The sequence below is a fragment of the Cricetulus griseus genome, assembly GCF_003668045.3.
Source record: "Cricetulus griseus strain 17A/GY chromosome 1 unlocalized genomic scaffold, alternate assembly CriGri-PICRH-1.0 chr1_0, whole genome shotgun sequence".
In the NCBI taxonomy this organism is placed as follows: domain Eukaryota; kingdom Metazoa; phylum Chordata; class Mammalia; order Rodentia; family Cricetidae; genus Cricetulus; species Cricetulus griseus.
In genome coordinates, this window is record NW_023276806.1 from 235,736,184 (window position 1) to 235,754,229 (window position 18,046).

At 39.6% G+C, this 18,046-nt stretch overlaps 1 protein-coding gene and 1 pseudogene across 1 annotated transcript; both read left to right on the forward strand.

The window, feature by feature from the left end:
• The first annotated feature begins 6,083 nt into the window (after positions 1 to 6,083).
• On the forward strand, positions 6,084 to 8,977 carry Scrg1 (stimulator of chondrogenesis 1). Its single transcript, XM_035451106.1, has 2 exons — positions 6,084 to 6,325; positions 8,923 to 8,977. The coding sequence occupies exons 1-2, from the start codon at positions 6,084 to 6,086 to the stop codon at positions 8,975 to 8,977; spliced, it is 297 nt and encodes a 98-aa protein (XP_035306997.1).
• Positions 8,978 to 14,693: 5,716 nt separating this feature from the next.
• On the forward strand, positions 14,694 to 15,135 carry LOC100762632 (annotated as a pseudogene).
• Positions 15,136 to 18,046: the final 2,911 nt, after the last annotated feature.

Genomic DNA, 18,046 nt, shown 5'->3' on the forward strand with positions numbered 1-18,046 from the left:
CTAATATTCTAACTTTTCCTGGTCCTACTACAGGAGCTGGCTTCTGTCTTTCTTGCTCAGAATGCCAATAGGGCCAGTGTGTGCAAGTTCCCAGGGAGTTATACAAAACAAAGCAACGTGAAGTTATTACTCAAAGAGCAGGAAGAAAACCCAGAGCACGTTTCTTAGGGGAAGACAAGAGTCAGACTACGTACATAACCTTGCATCTGTTCTTAGTATGATCAAATGGACTGGCTTTGGCTATGCTTGACTTCGGGCAGTGACAGGGCCAAGCATATACTACATGCATAGCTAGAGAGAAAACATTGAAATGTAAACAGGAGTGCATCACTGCAGCTCTTGTCCTCCAAAACACAGAATACACAGGTAAAGAGATCTGGCACCCAGCTCTTCCTTGGAGACAGGGAGAGTTGGGTCACACGTCCAACATTCTACCTTCTCTGAGAGCTACTCAGGGGATTGGCTCCTGTCTCACCTGTCTCGAAGCACTGATAAACATATTCTAGAATTGGACAGTTTAGAGCAAAGACAGTTGTTCTAACTAGCACAAAGAAAACCCACAAGAGAAGTTCTTTTCTTCTACAAAGCTGATTCATCAACTGGGAAAGGCAATAGGTGCCCTTTTATTTGTTTAAATCGAATGTACTGTGGTGAGCACCATCACCAGAAGCAACTTAGGTAAGAAAGGGTTTATTTCATCTTGATAACAGTTCTTCCCTGAGGGAAGTCAGGGCAGGAACTCAAGGCAGAAACCTACAGACAGGAACCAAAGCAGAATCTCCTAGGAATGCTGCTTATTGGCTTGCACCAGCCCCACATTCCACAGTCTTCCTTATGTCACCCTGGACCTCCTCGAAGGGAGGGGAGGGGTTACTGGGCCCTCCACATCAATTAACAATCAAGAAAATGCCACTCAGGTGTATCTACAGGCCATTCTGAAGGACACACTTGCTTAATTGAGGCTCCCTCCCAAGTGACTCTGGTTTACATCACATTGCCAAAGAAACAGTTATGCTAAACCTGTTTATTTTTTATTTTTATTTTTATTTTTATTTTTCCTCTGCCTCCTTTTTTCTCTTCTTTATAGGTGCCTATACTTTGTTAAAAATCAAGGTATTGAAAAACTATGTAAAAATGCTTTAGAATACTTTTTAAAAAAAGATTTACTTATTATGTATACAGTGTTCTGTCTGCATGCATGCCTGCACAACAGAAGAGGGTACCAGATCTCATTACAGATGGTTGTGAGCCACCATGTGGTTGCTGGGAATTGAACTCAGGACCTCTGAAAGAGCAGTCAATGCTCTTAACCTCCGAGCCATCTCTCCAGCACCTTAGCATACTTTTTTAAAGACCAGATTTCACTGTTGTTTTGTTTTGTTTTGTTTTTTCTTGGCCTAGTACTTGTTATATAGCCTAGCTATATAACACATAGACTAGCTTTAATGTATTGATCCATCTACCTTAGCTTTCCTAGTATTGCAATTAATTACAGGCCTGCACAACTATGCCCAGCCACAATCCAATTGTTTTTTTTAGATGAACAGCAGAATCGAAATGTAATTTGTTTTGTTCTTCAAGACAGAGATTCTCTGTGTAGCTCTGGCTGTCCTGAAATTCCCTCTGTAGACCAGGCTGGCCTCTAACTCAGAGATTCACCTGCCTCTTCTTCCCAAGTGCTGGGATTAAAGGCATGTGCTGCCACTGTCCTGAAATGCATTTTTTATAATTTTATTTATTTATTTATTTTGGGTGTGGAGCTGTCAGAACCCAAGTTGCAAGAGTCAGTTCTCTCCTTCCACCAGATAAGTCCCAAAGATTGAACTCAGATTATCAGACTTGGCGACAAGCACTTTGATCTGCAGAGTCATCTCACCAGCCCTGGAACATATTCTTCATCAAAGAAAACACACCAGAAAAAAATAATCATTGCATAAAAAGAGATTCAGCATCAACAAGGAATAAGAAATGGCAATATAAACCAATGAGATATCATTCTAGACCGGTAAAATACCTAAGATGCAAAAAGTGGCCAAATCAGGAGTTGGAGACTGTAGAAACCACACAGCTGGTGGTGGTGTTCTTTTGCTGCAGCGACAGGCAATGAAACACGAACCTCAAGTCAACAAACCCACATGGAGTTTATTGAAGGGAAAAGGAAGAAGAGAAGTGGGGTGTTGGCCAACCAGAAGCAGAGAGCAAGAGAGAAGCGGAGAAGAGGGGTGGAGAAGAGGGGTAGGCAACAGAGATCGAGAGATGAGGGAGAGAGGAGAGAGAGAGCACGTAGAGGTGCTCGCTTAAAAGGGAGAAGCAATAAGTTTATTTAAAAGTAACACTTTACTAGGACTGGAGCACTAGTTCTGCTGGTAAAGTGTTTGCCATGTAAACATGATGACTTGACAGAGTTTGAACCCCAGAGCCCACGAGGAAAAGAAGCCACCCTTGGCCTTGCATGCTTGTAATATTACCACTGGGGAGGTGGAGAACAGAGCTCCCTAGGCAGCCAGCCTAACTGACTACCACGCCCCAGACTCAGGGAGAGGTCCAGTCTCAGGAACCAAGGTGGGGGCTAGAGAGCTGTCTCAGCAGTTAAGAGCACTTGGTGCTCATGAGGAGAAGAAGGGTTCAATTTCCAGCACCCATGTGGGAGTTCACCACCTTCCATAAACACAGTTCCAGGGCATCCAACAGGCAGGCATGTGGTACACATTCAGGCAAAACATACACATAAAGTAAAATTTAAAAAAAAAAAAAAAAAGAACCAAGCTAGGTGTTTCCTGAGGAATGACACCAAGGTTGATCTCTGGCCTCCACCATCCAACCCAGCTAACTATTTCACATGTACATATTTACCCAAGAGTAATAAAATGCCCTGATCAAGTGCTCTCAGTAATTTTATTATAACTATCCCAAACTGAAATGACCCAAATGGACACAGAATATTCAGCAATAAAACATCTACACCTCAAAGCAACTGTACTGAAATAACCCACATAAAAGATTGTATGGTTTCACATGTACTGTTTTATATAAGAATCTAGAATATGGATATCATCTGTGGCTTCAGAAAGCAAATCAGTGGCTGCTGGATGGGATAGGCAACAAGGAAGGAGAGACTATAAAAGGGTGTGGGGAAACTTAAGGGCAATCGTATCATTAATGTCTTGATTGTAGTGATGCTGCATGGGAAAAAAACACATACTCAAGTTTAACAAACTGTATAAAGTATTTGCAGTTTGCTGTATGTCAGTTTCACTTCAAAAAGGCTGTAGAGAAAAATCTTCACCTGACGAATGGAGCCTGTTAATTCTACACAAATACTTCCTTAAAGATTGATGGCTGAGATTTTTCCTGCCACATAGTAAAGGTTTACAGTGCGGTGGCTCCAGGCTTCTTGAAAAGCAAAAGTGTCAGGGAGTATGTGTTTTAGTTTTTGAAAATATACATCTTGTGGGTATTAAAGAAGGGCCTCATCTAAGCAGTTGAGAATGAGAGCATCTCACAGCACTGATGCTTTCACCATGTGGATACTGCAGGTATGATGGTACACACGAGTAATGCCAGCACTTGTGTGGTGGAGACAGGAGGATCAGGAGTTCAAACACATACTTACTGTGTGGTCAACATGGGCTACCTGAGACTCTTATCGCAAAACAAAACCAAACAAAAACAAAGGTAAAAATAAGTCTGAATTTTAATCTAAGATCTGAGAAAAGTCCATTTGAAGGTTATTACAAATATATGTATGTATGTGTATATTAGATTGTGATATACTGTGGAGCTAATGTTTTGTTCTATCAAATTAGAGACTATGTAAATAGATCTCACGTTTGTCATTTCTTTTAGTAATGTTTAGAGGGAAGAATTAGGTATGCCCAATTTTAAAAATTACAAGCCAGGTCAAATATGACTAACTCAATTTAGAAGATGAAATAAAACCTGAAACTTTTAGGAATATGATGAATATGTGTATTCTCCAAACCTTAAAAGTTGTCTTTATTCAAAATTTCCTCTTACCTATGATGAGTTGCTCAGAAGCTGTATCTAGTCATTAGAAATCTCACATTTTAATTTCTTTTCAGCAATATTGTTTTCCTTCAAAGCTCGAGACTCAGAAAAACAAATACAGGCCCGTGCGTGGGTGCGTGCGTGCGTGCGTGCGTGTGTGTTTGTGTGTGTGTGTGTGTGTGTAAATGGTTATAGATGGTGAGACCCAGTAGAGAGGTAAAAGAGGTCATAAGGAAAGGAGAGGGAAAAGAAGAAGGTAATAGATTTTTAAAAACTGATATAAAAGCAGAAAGGAGACTTAGGAGGAAGAGTGCAGGAGTGGGGGAGATAGAAGTAGGGGGTGGGAGGAGGAGGAGGGTACAAAGCAAGTGTGTGTGAAAACATCACATTGGAACCAATTGCTCTGTATGTTAAAACCAAATATCCTTAAAGTACAATGTGCAGAGAAGTGCCCTTTATCGGCCTTCCTTCTCTGTTAAAAAGATGTATCAGCACATTAGCAAAGCACAATGTGCATGGCTATGGATGCTAATTCTGAATTCTACACTATGCTGTTATTCCTCCTTTACTCCAATAAGCTCCACTCCCTCCAGGTCTAATACAGAACCTAGAGGAGACTGGTTGCAAACACGACGAATATCCTAGTCTTGTATAACCACTATTAAATTACCTCCTGAGGAACTAGATTCATTTGGTATGGCCACGAAGGTTCAAACCAAGACTGGTGGGTAGAAGCTAAGCAAGTGAAATGTTAGAACTACTTATTTTACAGTAAGTGACATATTAGAACTACATCAACAGAGCGTGTTCACTCAGCAGTTTCCCATCGTAGGTGGTCATGGTCACGCTAGATGATTAAGAAAGAATTCAAGCCTCCATTTTCAATTGCAGATAAGTAGTCTATGTGAGTAAAAAAATTCAAAAACAACAATAAAAAGTTTGTAACAAGAATAAGCCCAAAGAAAAATTCCAGAATATTTGAAAATAATTGGACTATATAGATACTTACAGAATAGTACCTGTGAATATTAGCATAAATAAGGTTTATTTGTCTCTGTCAGGATGTCACAACCTCTGACAATGTTGTGATTCTATAACATATGAAACGTCAGGTTCATTTGGCAATGCTAGCTGTTCTACAAACTTTTATCAGTTTATATTATCCTAAAAGTAGTTGTTCTTGAGTTACAACACATAAAAATCATGTGGCTTTGGGTACCTTATTAAATGTAGATGCTCACTCTCAGTCTCTCCTCCCTTAGCAGTTCTCATTCAATATTTTTTCCGTGTGTGTGTGTGTGTGTGTGTGTGTGTGTGAGAGAGAGAGAGAGAGAGAGAGAGAGAGAGAGAGAGAGAGAGAGAGAGAGAGAGAATGAGAGAGAATGAGAGAGCCATGGCACCCTGTACAAGTCAGAGAGCCAGAGGTTTTCTTTGAGGAGTTGTTCTCTCACTGTCCAACCCACATTGCCACAGATCTCTGCTGTTCCTGCTGCCAGGCTGTGCTCCAGGCTAACTAGCCCCTGGCTTTTGAGCCATTTGCCTGTCTCTCCCTTCCATCTCATCAAAGGAATGCTGGAATGGCGGTTGCATGCTGGCATCTGTGGCTTTTTACATGGCCCCCAAGGGTTGACCTCAGGTCCTCAGGCTTGTGTGCCTAGTGTCTTTACCAGTTGAGCCACATTCCTGACCCTCTCTATTTCTTTAAGTGGTGTCCAGACATTTGAATTTTTAAGACAAGTATTTCAAATAAAAAATGTAAATGAGCCCAGTGTGGTGGCGCATACCTTTAATCCCAGCACTTGGGAGGCAGATGCAGGCGGATCTCTGTGAGTTTGAGGCCAGCCTGGTTACAGAGTGAGTTCCAGGACAGCCAGGACTCTGTTACACAGAGAAACCCTGTCTTAAAAAATGAGGAGAAAATATAAATGGTCAGAAAGTTACACTGTGAGAAATACAAAGAGCATGGTAAAGAGTAACTCCCCTCATGCTGCAAAACTTTGTTCAGATGAAGCCTACCTTTTAAGAAACGAATGCTGACCTATTTTGTTTGTTATTCCATCTCAGGAACAAAAGCCATGATGAAATTTGTGGTGCTTGTCACCCTCGGGCTAACTTTGCTGCTAGGAGTCCAAGCCATGCCTTCAAGTCGCCTTTCTTGCTACAGAAAGATGCTAAAAGATCGTAACTGTCACAACCTTCCAGAAGGCAGAGCAGACCTGACACCGATTGACACAAACATCCAGCATCATTTCTGGGATGGGAAAGGATGTGAGATGATCTGTTACTGCAATTTCAGCGAATTGCTCTGTTGCCCAAAGTAAGGACATGACATTTCAAAGTGTATTGCTATTTTTGTAGAAAAAGCCTCTTAAAAGATCACCTTTTATTGTGTTATTTGTTTCCAAATGATTTAATTTATAAATAGGTATCTCCACCTTGCAGCACTGGTATGAAAATAAGTTGCCCAATGATTTCTCTACACATATCTTTAAAACAAGGACTTTGGAAATCTACACAAATGTATATAACACAGTATGGCCAACTTTAATATATTTAGTGTTATTCATATTTATTTATAGGGTTGTTTCAATTGTTTTGTTTTATCCTGATTATAATAACAACCCGGAAACACATTATTTCAGTTTTTGAATGTTGTAGAAATGTAACATTCCATGAAGGTTTATTATATGCCAATGGCAGTAATAAATCCTCCATAGGTATTAATAAATACATTTCATCCACTCAATAGACTCATGGTTCAGTTACCATCTTCCTCTTCTTTTGTGTTGTTGTTGTCTGTTTGTTTGTTTAGGCAAGATCTCAACTATAGCCCAAGCTGGCTGGAACTTGTTATATAGACCAGGCTGACCTTGAGACTTTGATTGAACACTTATTGCAATCCTCCTCCCTCTGCCTCCTAACTGCTGGCTTCACAGCATGAGGCACCAGACCTGGCTTAGAGCAGCTTCAGGTGGGTTTGCTGGGATTCACTACTCTCTGAAGTAAACTCAAATCCCAGCTGTTTTCAGAACCATCCAAGTGTGTGGTGTTCTTGTTGAATAACTTTGGTAGAGTTGCACAGGCAAGAAGGTCGGAGTTGGAGACTAGCCTGGGCTATGCAGGGAGACTGTCACAAAACAAAGCCTAAATAAAAATGTGAAAAATAATACCTTAACCTGATAAATTCTAAGTTCAATTCTTACAACAACAACAAACATCTGTTGGTAATATAAATGAACCTCTGAGTTGACATTGTAACTAATTTGAAAACTGATAAATATTTCTTAGATTAAACGAGTTAATGAACAGCATCAAGTAAGTAGCTAGAACAGGAAATGTTGTTAGGGGCCATGGGAGAATCTTCCAGCTCCATATATAAGTTAATTGGAAATTAAATACGTTTAAAACAATTTACATTTTGGAAAATTGTGTTTGTTAAGTTAAAAAAAAACAATGGGAGACTAAATGAAACTTTAGCTCTTTAGATTTTAAGATATTTTCCTCTGAATAAGGATTATTTCAAATACTATGTTCTTGGACATTTAATACTGTTTCAAATTGCTTTCAACATCTGACATCATATTTTCATCCTTCTAAGCAAACTATAAGGTAGAAGAGGCAAATATAAATCTCTTCCTAAGGGAAGGCAGATGATGGGCGATACCTCACATAACTAGCTAACGTCACTGTGGAGACAAAAACCTGGTACAGACCCAGTTGGTCTCCAAAGTGAGGTCTCCAAAGCAGTGCCTGTTCAGTGCCTGCCTGCCCTGGGACCCCAGTGGGGACCAGCTGAATCAGCTGTGCAGGGGCTGCCAGCAGAGTTCATCAAGCCCTCAGGTAGTTCTCAAGCACAATGACATTCCAGAAGCACAGTATTACATGATGCAAGAATATGTGTTGGGGGCTGGAGAGATGGCTTTGAGGTTAAGAGCACTGGCTGCTCTTCCAGTCCTGAGTTCAAATCCCAACACCCACATGGTGGCTCATAACCATCTATAATGAGATCTGGTGCCCTCTTCAGAAATGCAGGCAGAACACTGTATATATAACACATAAATAAATCTTTTAAAAAATTGAATGTGTGTTAATTAACCCCATGAAACACATTTCTAAACTGTAGAAATTAAATGCCAATTAATATTAATTTTTTATTATTGGATTATTAAGCCAATTTACTGCGGTGAGCGTATATTTGTTTTCTGATATAACTTTGTGATTAAGACTATTAACACATTGAAACAGAAGTGTAAATATACTGAAACCATTTCTCCTCAACTTTGAGCTTTTTTTCCAGTAGCAACAGAATCACTTTGCAAAGTGTATGTCTATTAAGTCAGAATCATACCACTCTGTACATATAATTTAATACTATTCCATGCACTTTTTTCATAGTCCCTTATACCAGCTTTTCTACCCAAAACAATAAGAATAGCTTTTAGAACACTTTTATATGCACAAAACCTAGGAAGCTGAGATATTTAGATTAAATATAATAAAAATAACATATATATATGAATTTAATAAAATTGAATGTTTTAAATAAATATAAGTATTTTAAACTTTAATGTTTTTTAAGAAATATCTACTGACCTGTCTCTTACCCCAAATTTAAACTGCATAACCCATCACATCAAAGTGAACTCTTGTATAAGGTTTTGAAATGATCTATGCTTTCCTTTTATTTATAGACAAATAATAATATAACATCAATGGTGAGTGGGTGAGAGAAAACAGTTACCTTTTGGTCTTTGTGACTCCTGAGGAAAGTCCTTCTACACATCTTTTTGTATCTGATTTGCCTGCAATGAATAGTCGTACCTGAAACTCTGGAAAACACCTTACATTTTCAACCCAGAAAAGACTAAAGTCTGCTTTAGTTTTCAGCTGTGTTAACTGTGTTCTTTCTTTCAGAGATGTCTTCTTTGGACCAAAGATCTCCTTTGTGATCCCCTGCAACAGTCACTGAGGATCGGCATGCATTCCGGAGAACTCGGGTGGTCCCCAGTTCCCAACAACTGCATCCATTAGTTACAGTTACGATTTCCACTTCCCACCAACTGCAACCCTATCGTTACAGTTACTATTTCCATCCAGTGTACAAAAGCACAGGTTGTACAAAGTCTCAGGTGCCTGAGTAAACCTGGCTAACAAGCAATAAAAGTTATTTCCGCTCAGCTTGTCTCAGTGGATGTTGTTATTGCTGCTTAAAATGTTAATCCCAGCACTCAGGAGGCAGAGGCAGGCGGATCTCTGTAAGTTCGAGACCAGCCTGGTCTCCAGAGCGAGTGCCAGGATAGGCTCCAAAGCTACACAGAGAAACCCTGTCTCAAAAAACAAAAACAAAACAAAACAAAACAAAATGTTTGGCTACAGGACTTTTATTTAGGAAGGTTCACTATATTCAGTAAGAGTTCTGTCCCCTAATGCACAGATAGCCACAATCCTGATTCATAGAGAGAACCAGATAACAAAATGAGCTTATTGGAAGGGAAGCTACACATTTTGCATTAAAAAGGAAAAGGGAAAAAAGTCTCTTACCACAAAAAAAAAAAAAAGGAAAAGGAGAACCCATCCTTAAGTATATTTTAATTTTGCTGTTTAAAAAAAAAAAAAAAAAAAAAAAACCTTAAAAGTAATGTTAGCTCCATTTTTCTAACTCAAGTTCAAGATATACAACAAGCCAAAGCAGAATTTGAACACCATTCAAACACACAGTTCTATCATTAAGACCATGGTATATTTCCTTAAGTATTTTTTTTTTTTTTTTTTTTTTTTAGAATGAAAAAGTTCACTTTAAAAGACACAGAGAGATCCGGCATGTGACTCGGTTGATAGACACCTGACAGCATGCAGAGGCCTGGGTTCCAGCCCCAGTTCTACATAAACTGGATACTGTTGTTTTTCATTAAATTCAAGGGCTGCCCCTTAAGCAACCACTGTCCTAATCGGCAGTTGCATCTCCACAGCTACTAGCAGCTATGCTGTCACACTGGCTGCAGCCAGGCTGGAATTCTCTTCCCTCAGGCACCAGCTAAAGGAACTCTATCTAGATCTCTATCCCTCTATAGAACTCAGGATTCAGAGGTTGAGGTGAAATTCTGCTCATTCAAAGAGGCTGAATAGCAAGTAGCTAACCTTTTCTCCTAGCTCAGGCTCTGGGGGGGGAGGGGGACGTCCCCTGCTCAGTCCCAACTTATGAATACGTGGTTCCTCCTTACCACTGCTTGCCAGCTAGTTGCTGACTCCTGACCTCAGGTTAATTTTGTTTAATCAAATGTAACATGTCTTTGAATCATTAAACAAATATACCACTGTATAAACAAATGTAACACATCTTAAATTAATATTCCACAGCACAATATTGTAACGATAAGTCTTTACACCAGCCACCCGAGTTCTGCCTGCCACGTTAGGCCCCCCAAATAATACACAGAGACTTATATTAGGTACAATGCTGCTGGCCAATGACTAGGATTTCTTATCTGCTAGCTCAGTCTTAATTATCAACTATAACTATTAAACTATATATTTTATAAACATCTTATTGAGGACGCCAGCGGCAAGTGTCCTGTCTTCCCGGGCTCACATGGCAACTCTGACTCTTTCCTACATTTCCCAGAATCCTCCTTCTCTCCTAGTCCCGCCTATCTTACTTTCCTATTGGCCAACAGTGCTTTATTTATCAACCAATAAGACAAACATATACACAGAAGGACGTCCCCCAGCAGGATATGGTGGCACATGCCTTCAGTCCCAGCACTGGGAAGGGGGAGGTAGAAGGATTACAAGATTAAGGACATTCTCAGCTGTGTAGTAAGTTTGAGTCCAGCCTGGACTACATGAGACCTTACTTAAAAGAAAAAGAAAAAAAGACATTTTCTGATTGTGAGGAGACAACTTTGGGTTTTAGCCTTATATTTTAAAATGTAAGTGTTGACTCATAGTAACCAAAACAGTTAATTTCAGAAACTTCCATTATATAAAAACATACTACATGCTGGCTAGGTGCTAGCCATTATTAGGATTCCTGGGCTATTAGTAATGAATAAGATAGACACATCTTCTCTGAACATATGTTCTAACAAAGCTGTCATCTTGAAAAGGTTATTCATAAAAATTAAGCCGGCTATAGGGAAACAGGGTACTGTCAAAGGACTGCTGGGGAAAATATGAGACACAGCATATCTTGAAGGCAGCTTAGCAGATACCATCTTGTGACAAAACAGTACACTGTTCATTGACTACAACCCTGAAGGTCCTGTTTCTGAAGACCCATCCAGAATAGTAACTGGCATCTTATTCAACACTAGTGTTACTAGATTGAGTCAATCAATTTTGGGGTAATCTCAGTTCTGTTCCTCTTAAAGAGTCTTTACATATAACTGTCAGAACATGTTTGTAAATATCATGACATCATTAAAATGCACGATGAAATTCAATTGTTAAAAAAAAAGTAAATCAGTTATCTAAACAGCATGTGACTTAATGGGCCTTTCTTCACTGAATGGACTGGCAATAAAACCAGACTCAGCACGGGAAGACTTATCTACTTTCTGGATCAGTACATCAGAGAGCTAAATAAGGAAAATCATCAGTAATTGTTTCTATAACATGAATTCTAATTGTTCTTAATAATAAAAACCTAAGGTCAGATATTGGCGTTAATGCTGAAGATCAGAGAAGCAAAGTGGGCAGCCACTAGAGAGCTCTCACCTCTACCAATGCTCAGACCGAAGGGGCAAGCCTATCCTCAGATTGCATCCTTAGATTGTACTGCTCCTCAGCTGCACTGTTCCTCAGACTGCCTTCTGCCTAGACTGCTTAGGTTGTACTGTTCTTCAGACTGCAGTGAGCTCTTGTCTCCTCCTACCTTAAATTCTCGATGTCCATATCACTGTATCTCCACCTCCCACATGCTGGGATTAAAGGTGTGGGATCCCAAGTGTTGGGATCACCTTGTGCAAACCCTATATCTCTTTTAGACTGGATCAATTTTGTGTAGCTCAGTGTGGCCTTGAACTCACAGAGATCCATCTGCCTCTGCTGGGATTAAAGGTGTGTGCCACCACTGTCTGACTAGCTTTGCACTCTCTTCTTCAGGCAAGCTTTATTTGTTAGATCATAAAATGTCACCACATTCTCCATTTCCTGTTTTTTTTTTTTCTGACAGGTAGACATTAATAATCCATTGTCTATAGAAGTGACACATCTGAATGAGTGCAGATATAAAGCAATAAGTCCTTTAAATAACTATTTCCTTACTTCAATCAAAACCTGATGATAAAAACACCATTTGAGTAAACCAGAAGAGTGGGTGGCCCACACCGGTCATCTCAGCCCTCAGGAGGTAGAGGAAGGAGACTCCTAAATTCAAGGTCATCCTCCATTATACTCTATGGAAAAACAAACAACAGAAAAATAAAAGAAAAAAAAAAAGAGGTCTGGTGAGATGGCTTAGCAGTTAAAAGCACTTGCTGTTTTTTCAGAGGACCTGGGTTTGAGTCCTAGTATTCATAAGATGGCTCACAGTCATCTACACCTCAGCTCCAGGTAATCTGATACCCTTATTCTGGCCTCCTGGAACCTAGGCTTGTAGGTGTTGCATAAACATATATGCATACAAATAGTTTTTAAACATAAGAAAAATACTATCTGAAAAAGAAATTCAATGACTAACTGAATACATTATAAAACCACCTCTCTCTCTCTCTCTCTCTCTCTCTCTCTCTCTCTCTCTCTCTCTCTCTGGTTTTTTGAGACAGGGTTTCTCTGTGTAACAAAAAGCCCTAGCTGTCCTGGAACCAGTTCTGTAGACCAGGCTGGCCTCAAACTCAGAGTTCCAACTGCCTTTGCCTCTCAAATGCTGGAATTAAAGGCATGTGCCACCACCACCTGGCCCATCTCTTTATTTGTAAACATAAAGACATCTGTGATGATATATTGTTTATGATATAATAAAGCTTGCCTGAAGATCAGAATGCAAATCTAGCCACAGTCATAGAGGCCAGGCAGTGGTAGTACACAACTTTAATCCCAGCAGCCACACTAGTTAGCCATAGAGGCTGGGTTGCAGTGGTACATGCCTTTAATCGAAGCACTAGAGAGGTATATAAGACAGAAGCTCAGGGTCTCATTCAGCATTCAGTCTCCAGCCACACTGAGGACAGGATCACCCCAGCCATGGTAGAGCTAAGAGTTAGTGGCTGGCTGCTTTGCTTTTCTGATCTTCGGCTTGAACCCCAATATTTGTCTCTGGGTTCTTACTAGTCCTGCTGCACACATCAGTGTTTACACAACTTGCTTCACTGAACTTTTTCTGACTTGATCAAAATGCCTTCAAAAGCAAATGTTTAACTTGATATATTAATGACTTTGATGCTATCTTCCTCCCTGGTCTGTGGGCAAAATGCCAAGGTTTACAGAAATTATCTAAGGTTATGTTATTAGTGAGCAGGAGAGCCAGGTTTTGAATATGGGCAGTCTTATTCTAGTACCTAGTCTTACCCACTATACTGTTTCAAAACATAGTTTCTTCTATTTCCTTTTCAGAGAAGCAAGTTTCTTCTGGACAGGACATGAGCTTGTACACTTCTGTATGTTTGTCTTCAACTTTCTGCATCCTAGTTTTTGCTCATAGTCCCATGTTGCTGAGTACAAAGTTGACAATCACACTTAAATAGCTCATCACTTCCTGATAGGATTCGTCTTCTCACAACTCCTTCAGTGTTTGCTCTGCTAGAAAGAGTACTGATTCTAAAGAGTTACTGGAGAGTTTTGAGCAACATAGACAACCAAAATAACAGGCAGGGACTCTCAGGAGGAAGAGCAAGTGGCAGTATTCACAGGTCACTTCACAGTTTTAACCTCTATAATGGCTAATAGGTATGAGTCCTTTTGATTATCATTTTTGAAGAAAGAAAAAAGCAAATAAAAACAAAACAAAAATGCGCTTCACCAGTGATAGTCAACCTAACAGAGAAAGTTCCAGCCAGATCAGATTGGCAAAAAGAAGGAAGGGCATCCAAAAGGGGAAGGGAACTGACTGTCTTTATTAACATTTAACATGACTATATATAGAATAACCCATGAATGCTGGAGAGCACAGACACACACCACACATACAAAGCTCATAAGCACAGCACAGTTGCTATAGGGTCAACACACAAAATCAGTTGTTTCTATACCACTAATGAACAATACAGAAAATTAAGAAAACAATCCAATTTAGAATAGCACCATAAGACTAAAATGCCCACCAATAAAAGACAATGGAAACACTAAAATTCTACCTAAGCAAATGAAAAGACTCCAATACTCCAAAAGCCATTTTTTTCAAATTCATATGGAATTTCAAGAGTCCAAGAATGATCAAAATAAGAACAAAGAATTAATACTTCTTGATCTTTAAAACTTAAAGCAGGGCTAGTAAGTCTAATAAGTCAATGGAAAAGAATTAAGAGTCTAGAAATATACTCTAGTATTCTAGGTTAAGTGATTTTCAAAGAAGAAACTAAGAACATTCAGAGAGGAAATAGTATCTTCTAAAATGATGCTTCAACAACCGGTTAACCATAAAAAGAGCATTACTTATCACCATGTTGTATTTAGCAATGAATTCAAGACTTGACACCAAAAGTTAACCTTATAAAATGTTCAGTATCGTTTTCCTAGAAGCCACCAAAATGGCTGAAGTTGAGCAGAAGAAGCGGACCTTCCACAAGTTCACCTACCGCGGCGTGGACCTGGACCAGCTGCTGGACATGTCCTATGAGCAGCTGATGCAGCTGTACAACGCCCAGCAGAGGCTACGGCTAACAGCGGCCTGTGACGGAAGCAGCACTCGTTACTCAAGCACCTGAGAAAGGCCAAGAAGGAGGCGCTGCCCATGGAGAAGCCCGAGATGGTGAAGACCCACCTGAGGGACGTGATCACCCTGCCAGAGATGGTGGGCAGGCATGGTGTACAACGGCAAGACCTTCAACCATGTGGAGATCAAACTAGAGCGAGTTCTACAAGCCCGTGAAGCATGGCCGGTCTGGCGTTGGTGCCACCCACTCCTCCCGGTTCAACCCTCCTCAAGTAACTGTGGCCAATAAAGACTCGTGTATAGTCAAAAAAAAATAAAAAATATAAAAAAAAAAAAAGTTCAGTATCGGGCTGGAGAGATGGCTCAAAGGTTAAGAGCAATGGCTGCTCTTCCAGAGTTCCTCAGTAATGAGATCTGGCTCCCTCTTCTGACCTGCAGACATATACATGCAGGGAGAACACCATATACAAAATAAAATTAAAAATCTTTTAAAAATGCTCAACATCATTGATAAATATGTATGTAAATCAGAGGCTAGAACTATGGTTTGGCAGTTAAGAGCACTTGTTTTTTCCAGTATCTGGGGTTCAATTCCCAGCACCCACTGGCTCATACTTGCCTGAAACTCCAGTTCCAAGGGTCCCTATGCCCTCTTCTGGCCCCTGAGGGCATGTGGGTTCACAGATAGACAAGGAAGTACAACAATGCACATAAATAAAAGTAAATAAAAAAATTAAGAAGATTATATAAATCGAAGCTACAGTAAGATACCACTTCATCCCAGTAGCATGGTTTTAGTTATGGGGAAAAGTACAGGCCAGGTGTGGTGGCACAAATCTTTAATCTCAGCACTTGGGGGCAGCCTGTTCTATGTATTGAATTCCAGGACAACCAAAGCTACATAACAGAGGGACTCTGTCTCAAAGAGAGGGAGGAAGGGGAGAGAGAGAGAGAGAGAGAGAGAGAGAGAGAGAGAGAGAGAGAGAGAGAGAGATTACAAGTGCTAGCAAATTTTCAGCCTAATATTATGTCAATAATGTCATCAATGTCCCAGCAACTTGGAAAATTTTGACAGTATATCAAAAAGTTAAATAGAGAATTATTTAGCAGTTTTACTGCTAGGTGTAAACTCAGGAGAAATGAAGAATTTTATGGACAGAAACACCAGTTCAGTGATGTTTCTACAGTAGCATTATTATACTAGCCGAAGGTTGAAACTCAATGTGCCATGAATGAACTAGCCTCCCATGGAGATATATTAATAGATGCAATGAGAGGATTCGTATGACTGTTTTGGGAGGATGATTAAAAAAAACAAAACAAACATGATATTAGGCATGGCAGTTGCATAATATTGTGAATACACTGAATACCACAAAATTATGTACTTTGGCTGTATATTATGTAAATTTCTCTTCAATGGAAAAATTACATAGCAAAATGGGAGGTTTTTTAAAAAAAAAATTGTAGCCTTTTCTTAATTTGTTTTGGTTCCTAAATATTTTTTAAAGTCCCCCTACAAATTTAATACTCTTTCCTTATACAACTCTTATGACAAATTTGTCTTCTTCTCTTGATGCTGTTAAAAATAACCTGTACCCATGTAAAGATGAGTTTCCATTTACTCTTTATTCAGAGACAAATAAGAAATTACTAGTGAATACATAACATTAAAAACTAAATAGCACAGGAATAAAACTTTATAGAAACTGCTTTATACTACAGCTCAGTGGGTACTCAAGCTTGGTGAGATTCTAGTTTTCAATGTAAAAGAGCCACTCTTTTAATGTTTAAATTGATATGGAAAGGGCCCAGGAAATGGCTCAGCGTGTGAAGATGCTAGCCCAGTGAGTCTGATGATGACTTGAGATTGATTCCCTGAACACATGTAAAAAACTAGATGTTGTGAGCCTCTACAGCAAGATAGGAAATAGAGATAAGGAATCTCCTAGAAGCCTGGGGCCAGCTAGCTGGAATATACCATGCTACAGCAGAAAAAAAGACTCTGCCTCAGTAGGTGAGAACTGGCTCCTGGAAGTTGTCCTCAGACCTTCGCCTGCAGCTTGCACCTTAGTTTAAAAGACCTTTTAAAAATTGCTTTAACAAGGACTTAACTTCATTGGCTAATCACCACTCAGAACCCTATTCTTCAGGGTTATTTTATGATTTTATTATGCAAATAAGTATAAGAAACTACACCTTTAATTCTAGCACTTGGGAGGCAGAGGGAGGTGGATCTCTGAGAGTTCTAGGACAGTCTCCAAAGCTATAGGGAAACTGTTTCCGGGATGGGGGATGGGGGAGGGGACTAAATTACTAGTTATGATACGTTGATCAAATAAGTTTCAAGCTCTTTTCACAAGAAAAAATTTTATAGGGAAAACCATGATGTAGCTGTTTTATTCAAAAATGAAATCATAAGGATTAGGTAAAAATATGGGAGAAATATTATTTTCAAATAAACACTGACATCTTGCAGGTATGTGGTTCATTTTTATACAGCTAAGAAAAATAAATTGTTCCAGAAGGCTCTGGGACACTGCAAATAAAGTTTCCAAAATGCCTAGAATTGTAGCTTCTACTCACCAACAATGTTCTAAGGACATTTTATTTTTATTTATTTTTTTTAAGATTTATTTATTTGTTATGTATACAGTTCTGTCTATATGATGCCTGCAGGCCAGAAAAGGGTACCAGATCTCATTACAGAAGGTTTTGAGCCACCATGTGGATGCTGGGAATTGAACTCAGGACCTCTGGAAGAGCAGCCAGTGCTCTTAACCTCTGAGCCATCTCTCCAGCCCTAAGGACATTTTAAATGGTGCTAAGAACCAAACACCAGTTGCTTTATTTTCTATAATCAACACTTGAGAATAAGTAAACTTACCCCTAATTAATCAGTACTGCAGACACTGTCAGTGGCTCTCAGCTGGTGGTCATTTTTTTTTTTTTTTTTGTCACCTGGGCACCTTTGGCAGTGTCTAGAGGTAATTATCATTGTTACATCTCAGAGCTACTGGCACTTAACAGTAAATGTCATGAACTGTGTGCGCTCATCTTTCTACAACCCAGGACAGCCTCCCATAGCCAACCATCACAGGTCCAAATGTCAACCTTGAGGAACTTTGAGCTGTGTTAGTAGTCTTATCCATTTCCAGCCTAAAGTTTGCAACCATTCTTAGAACATTTTTCCTGGAGCTGCTTTCGTTTTTTGATGTGACAAGCTAT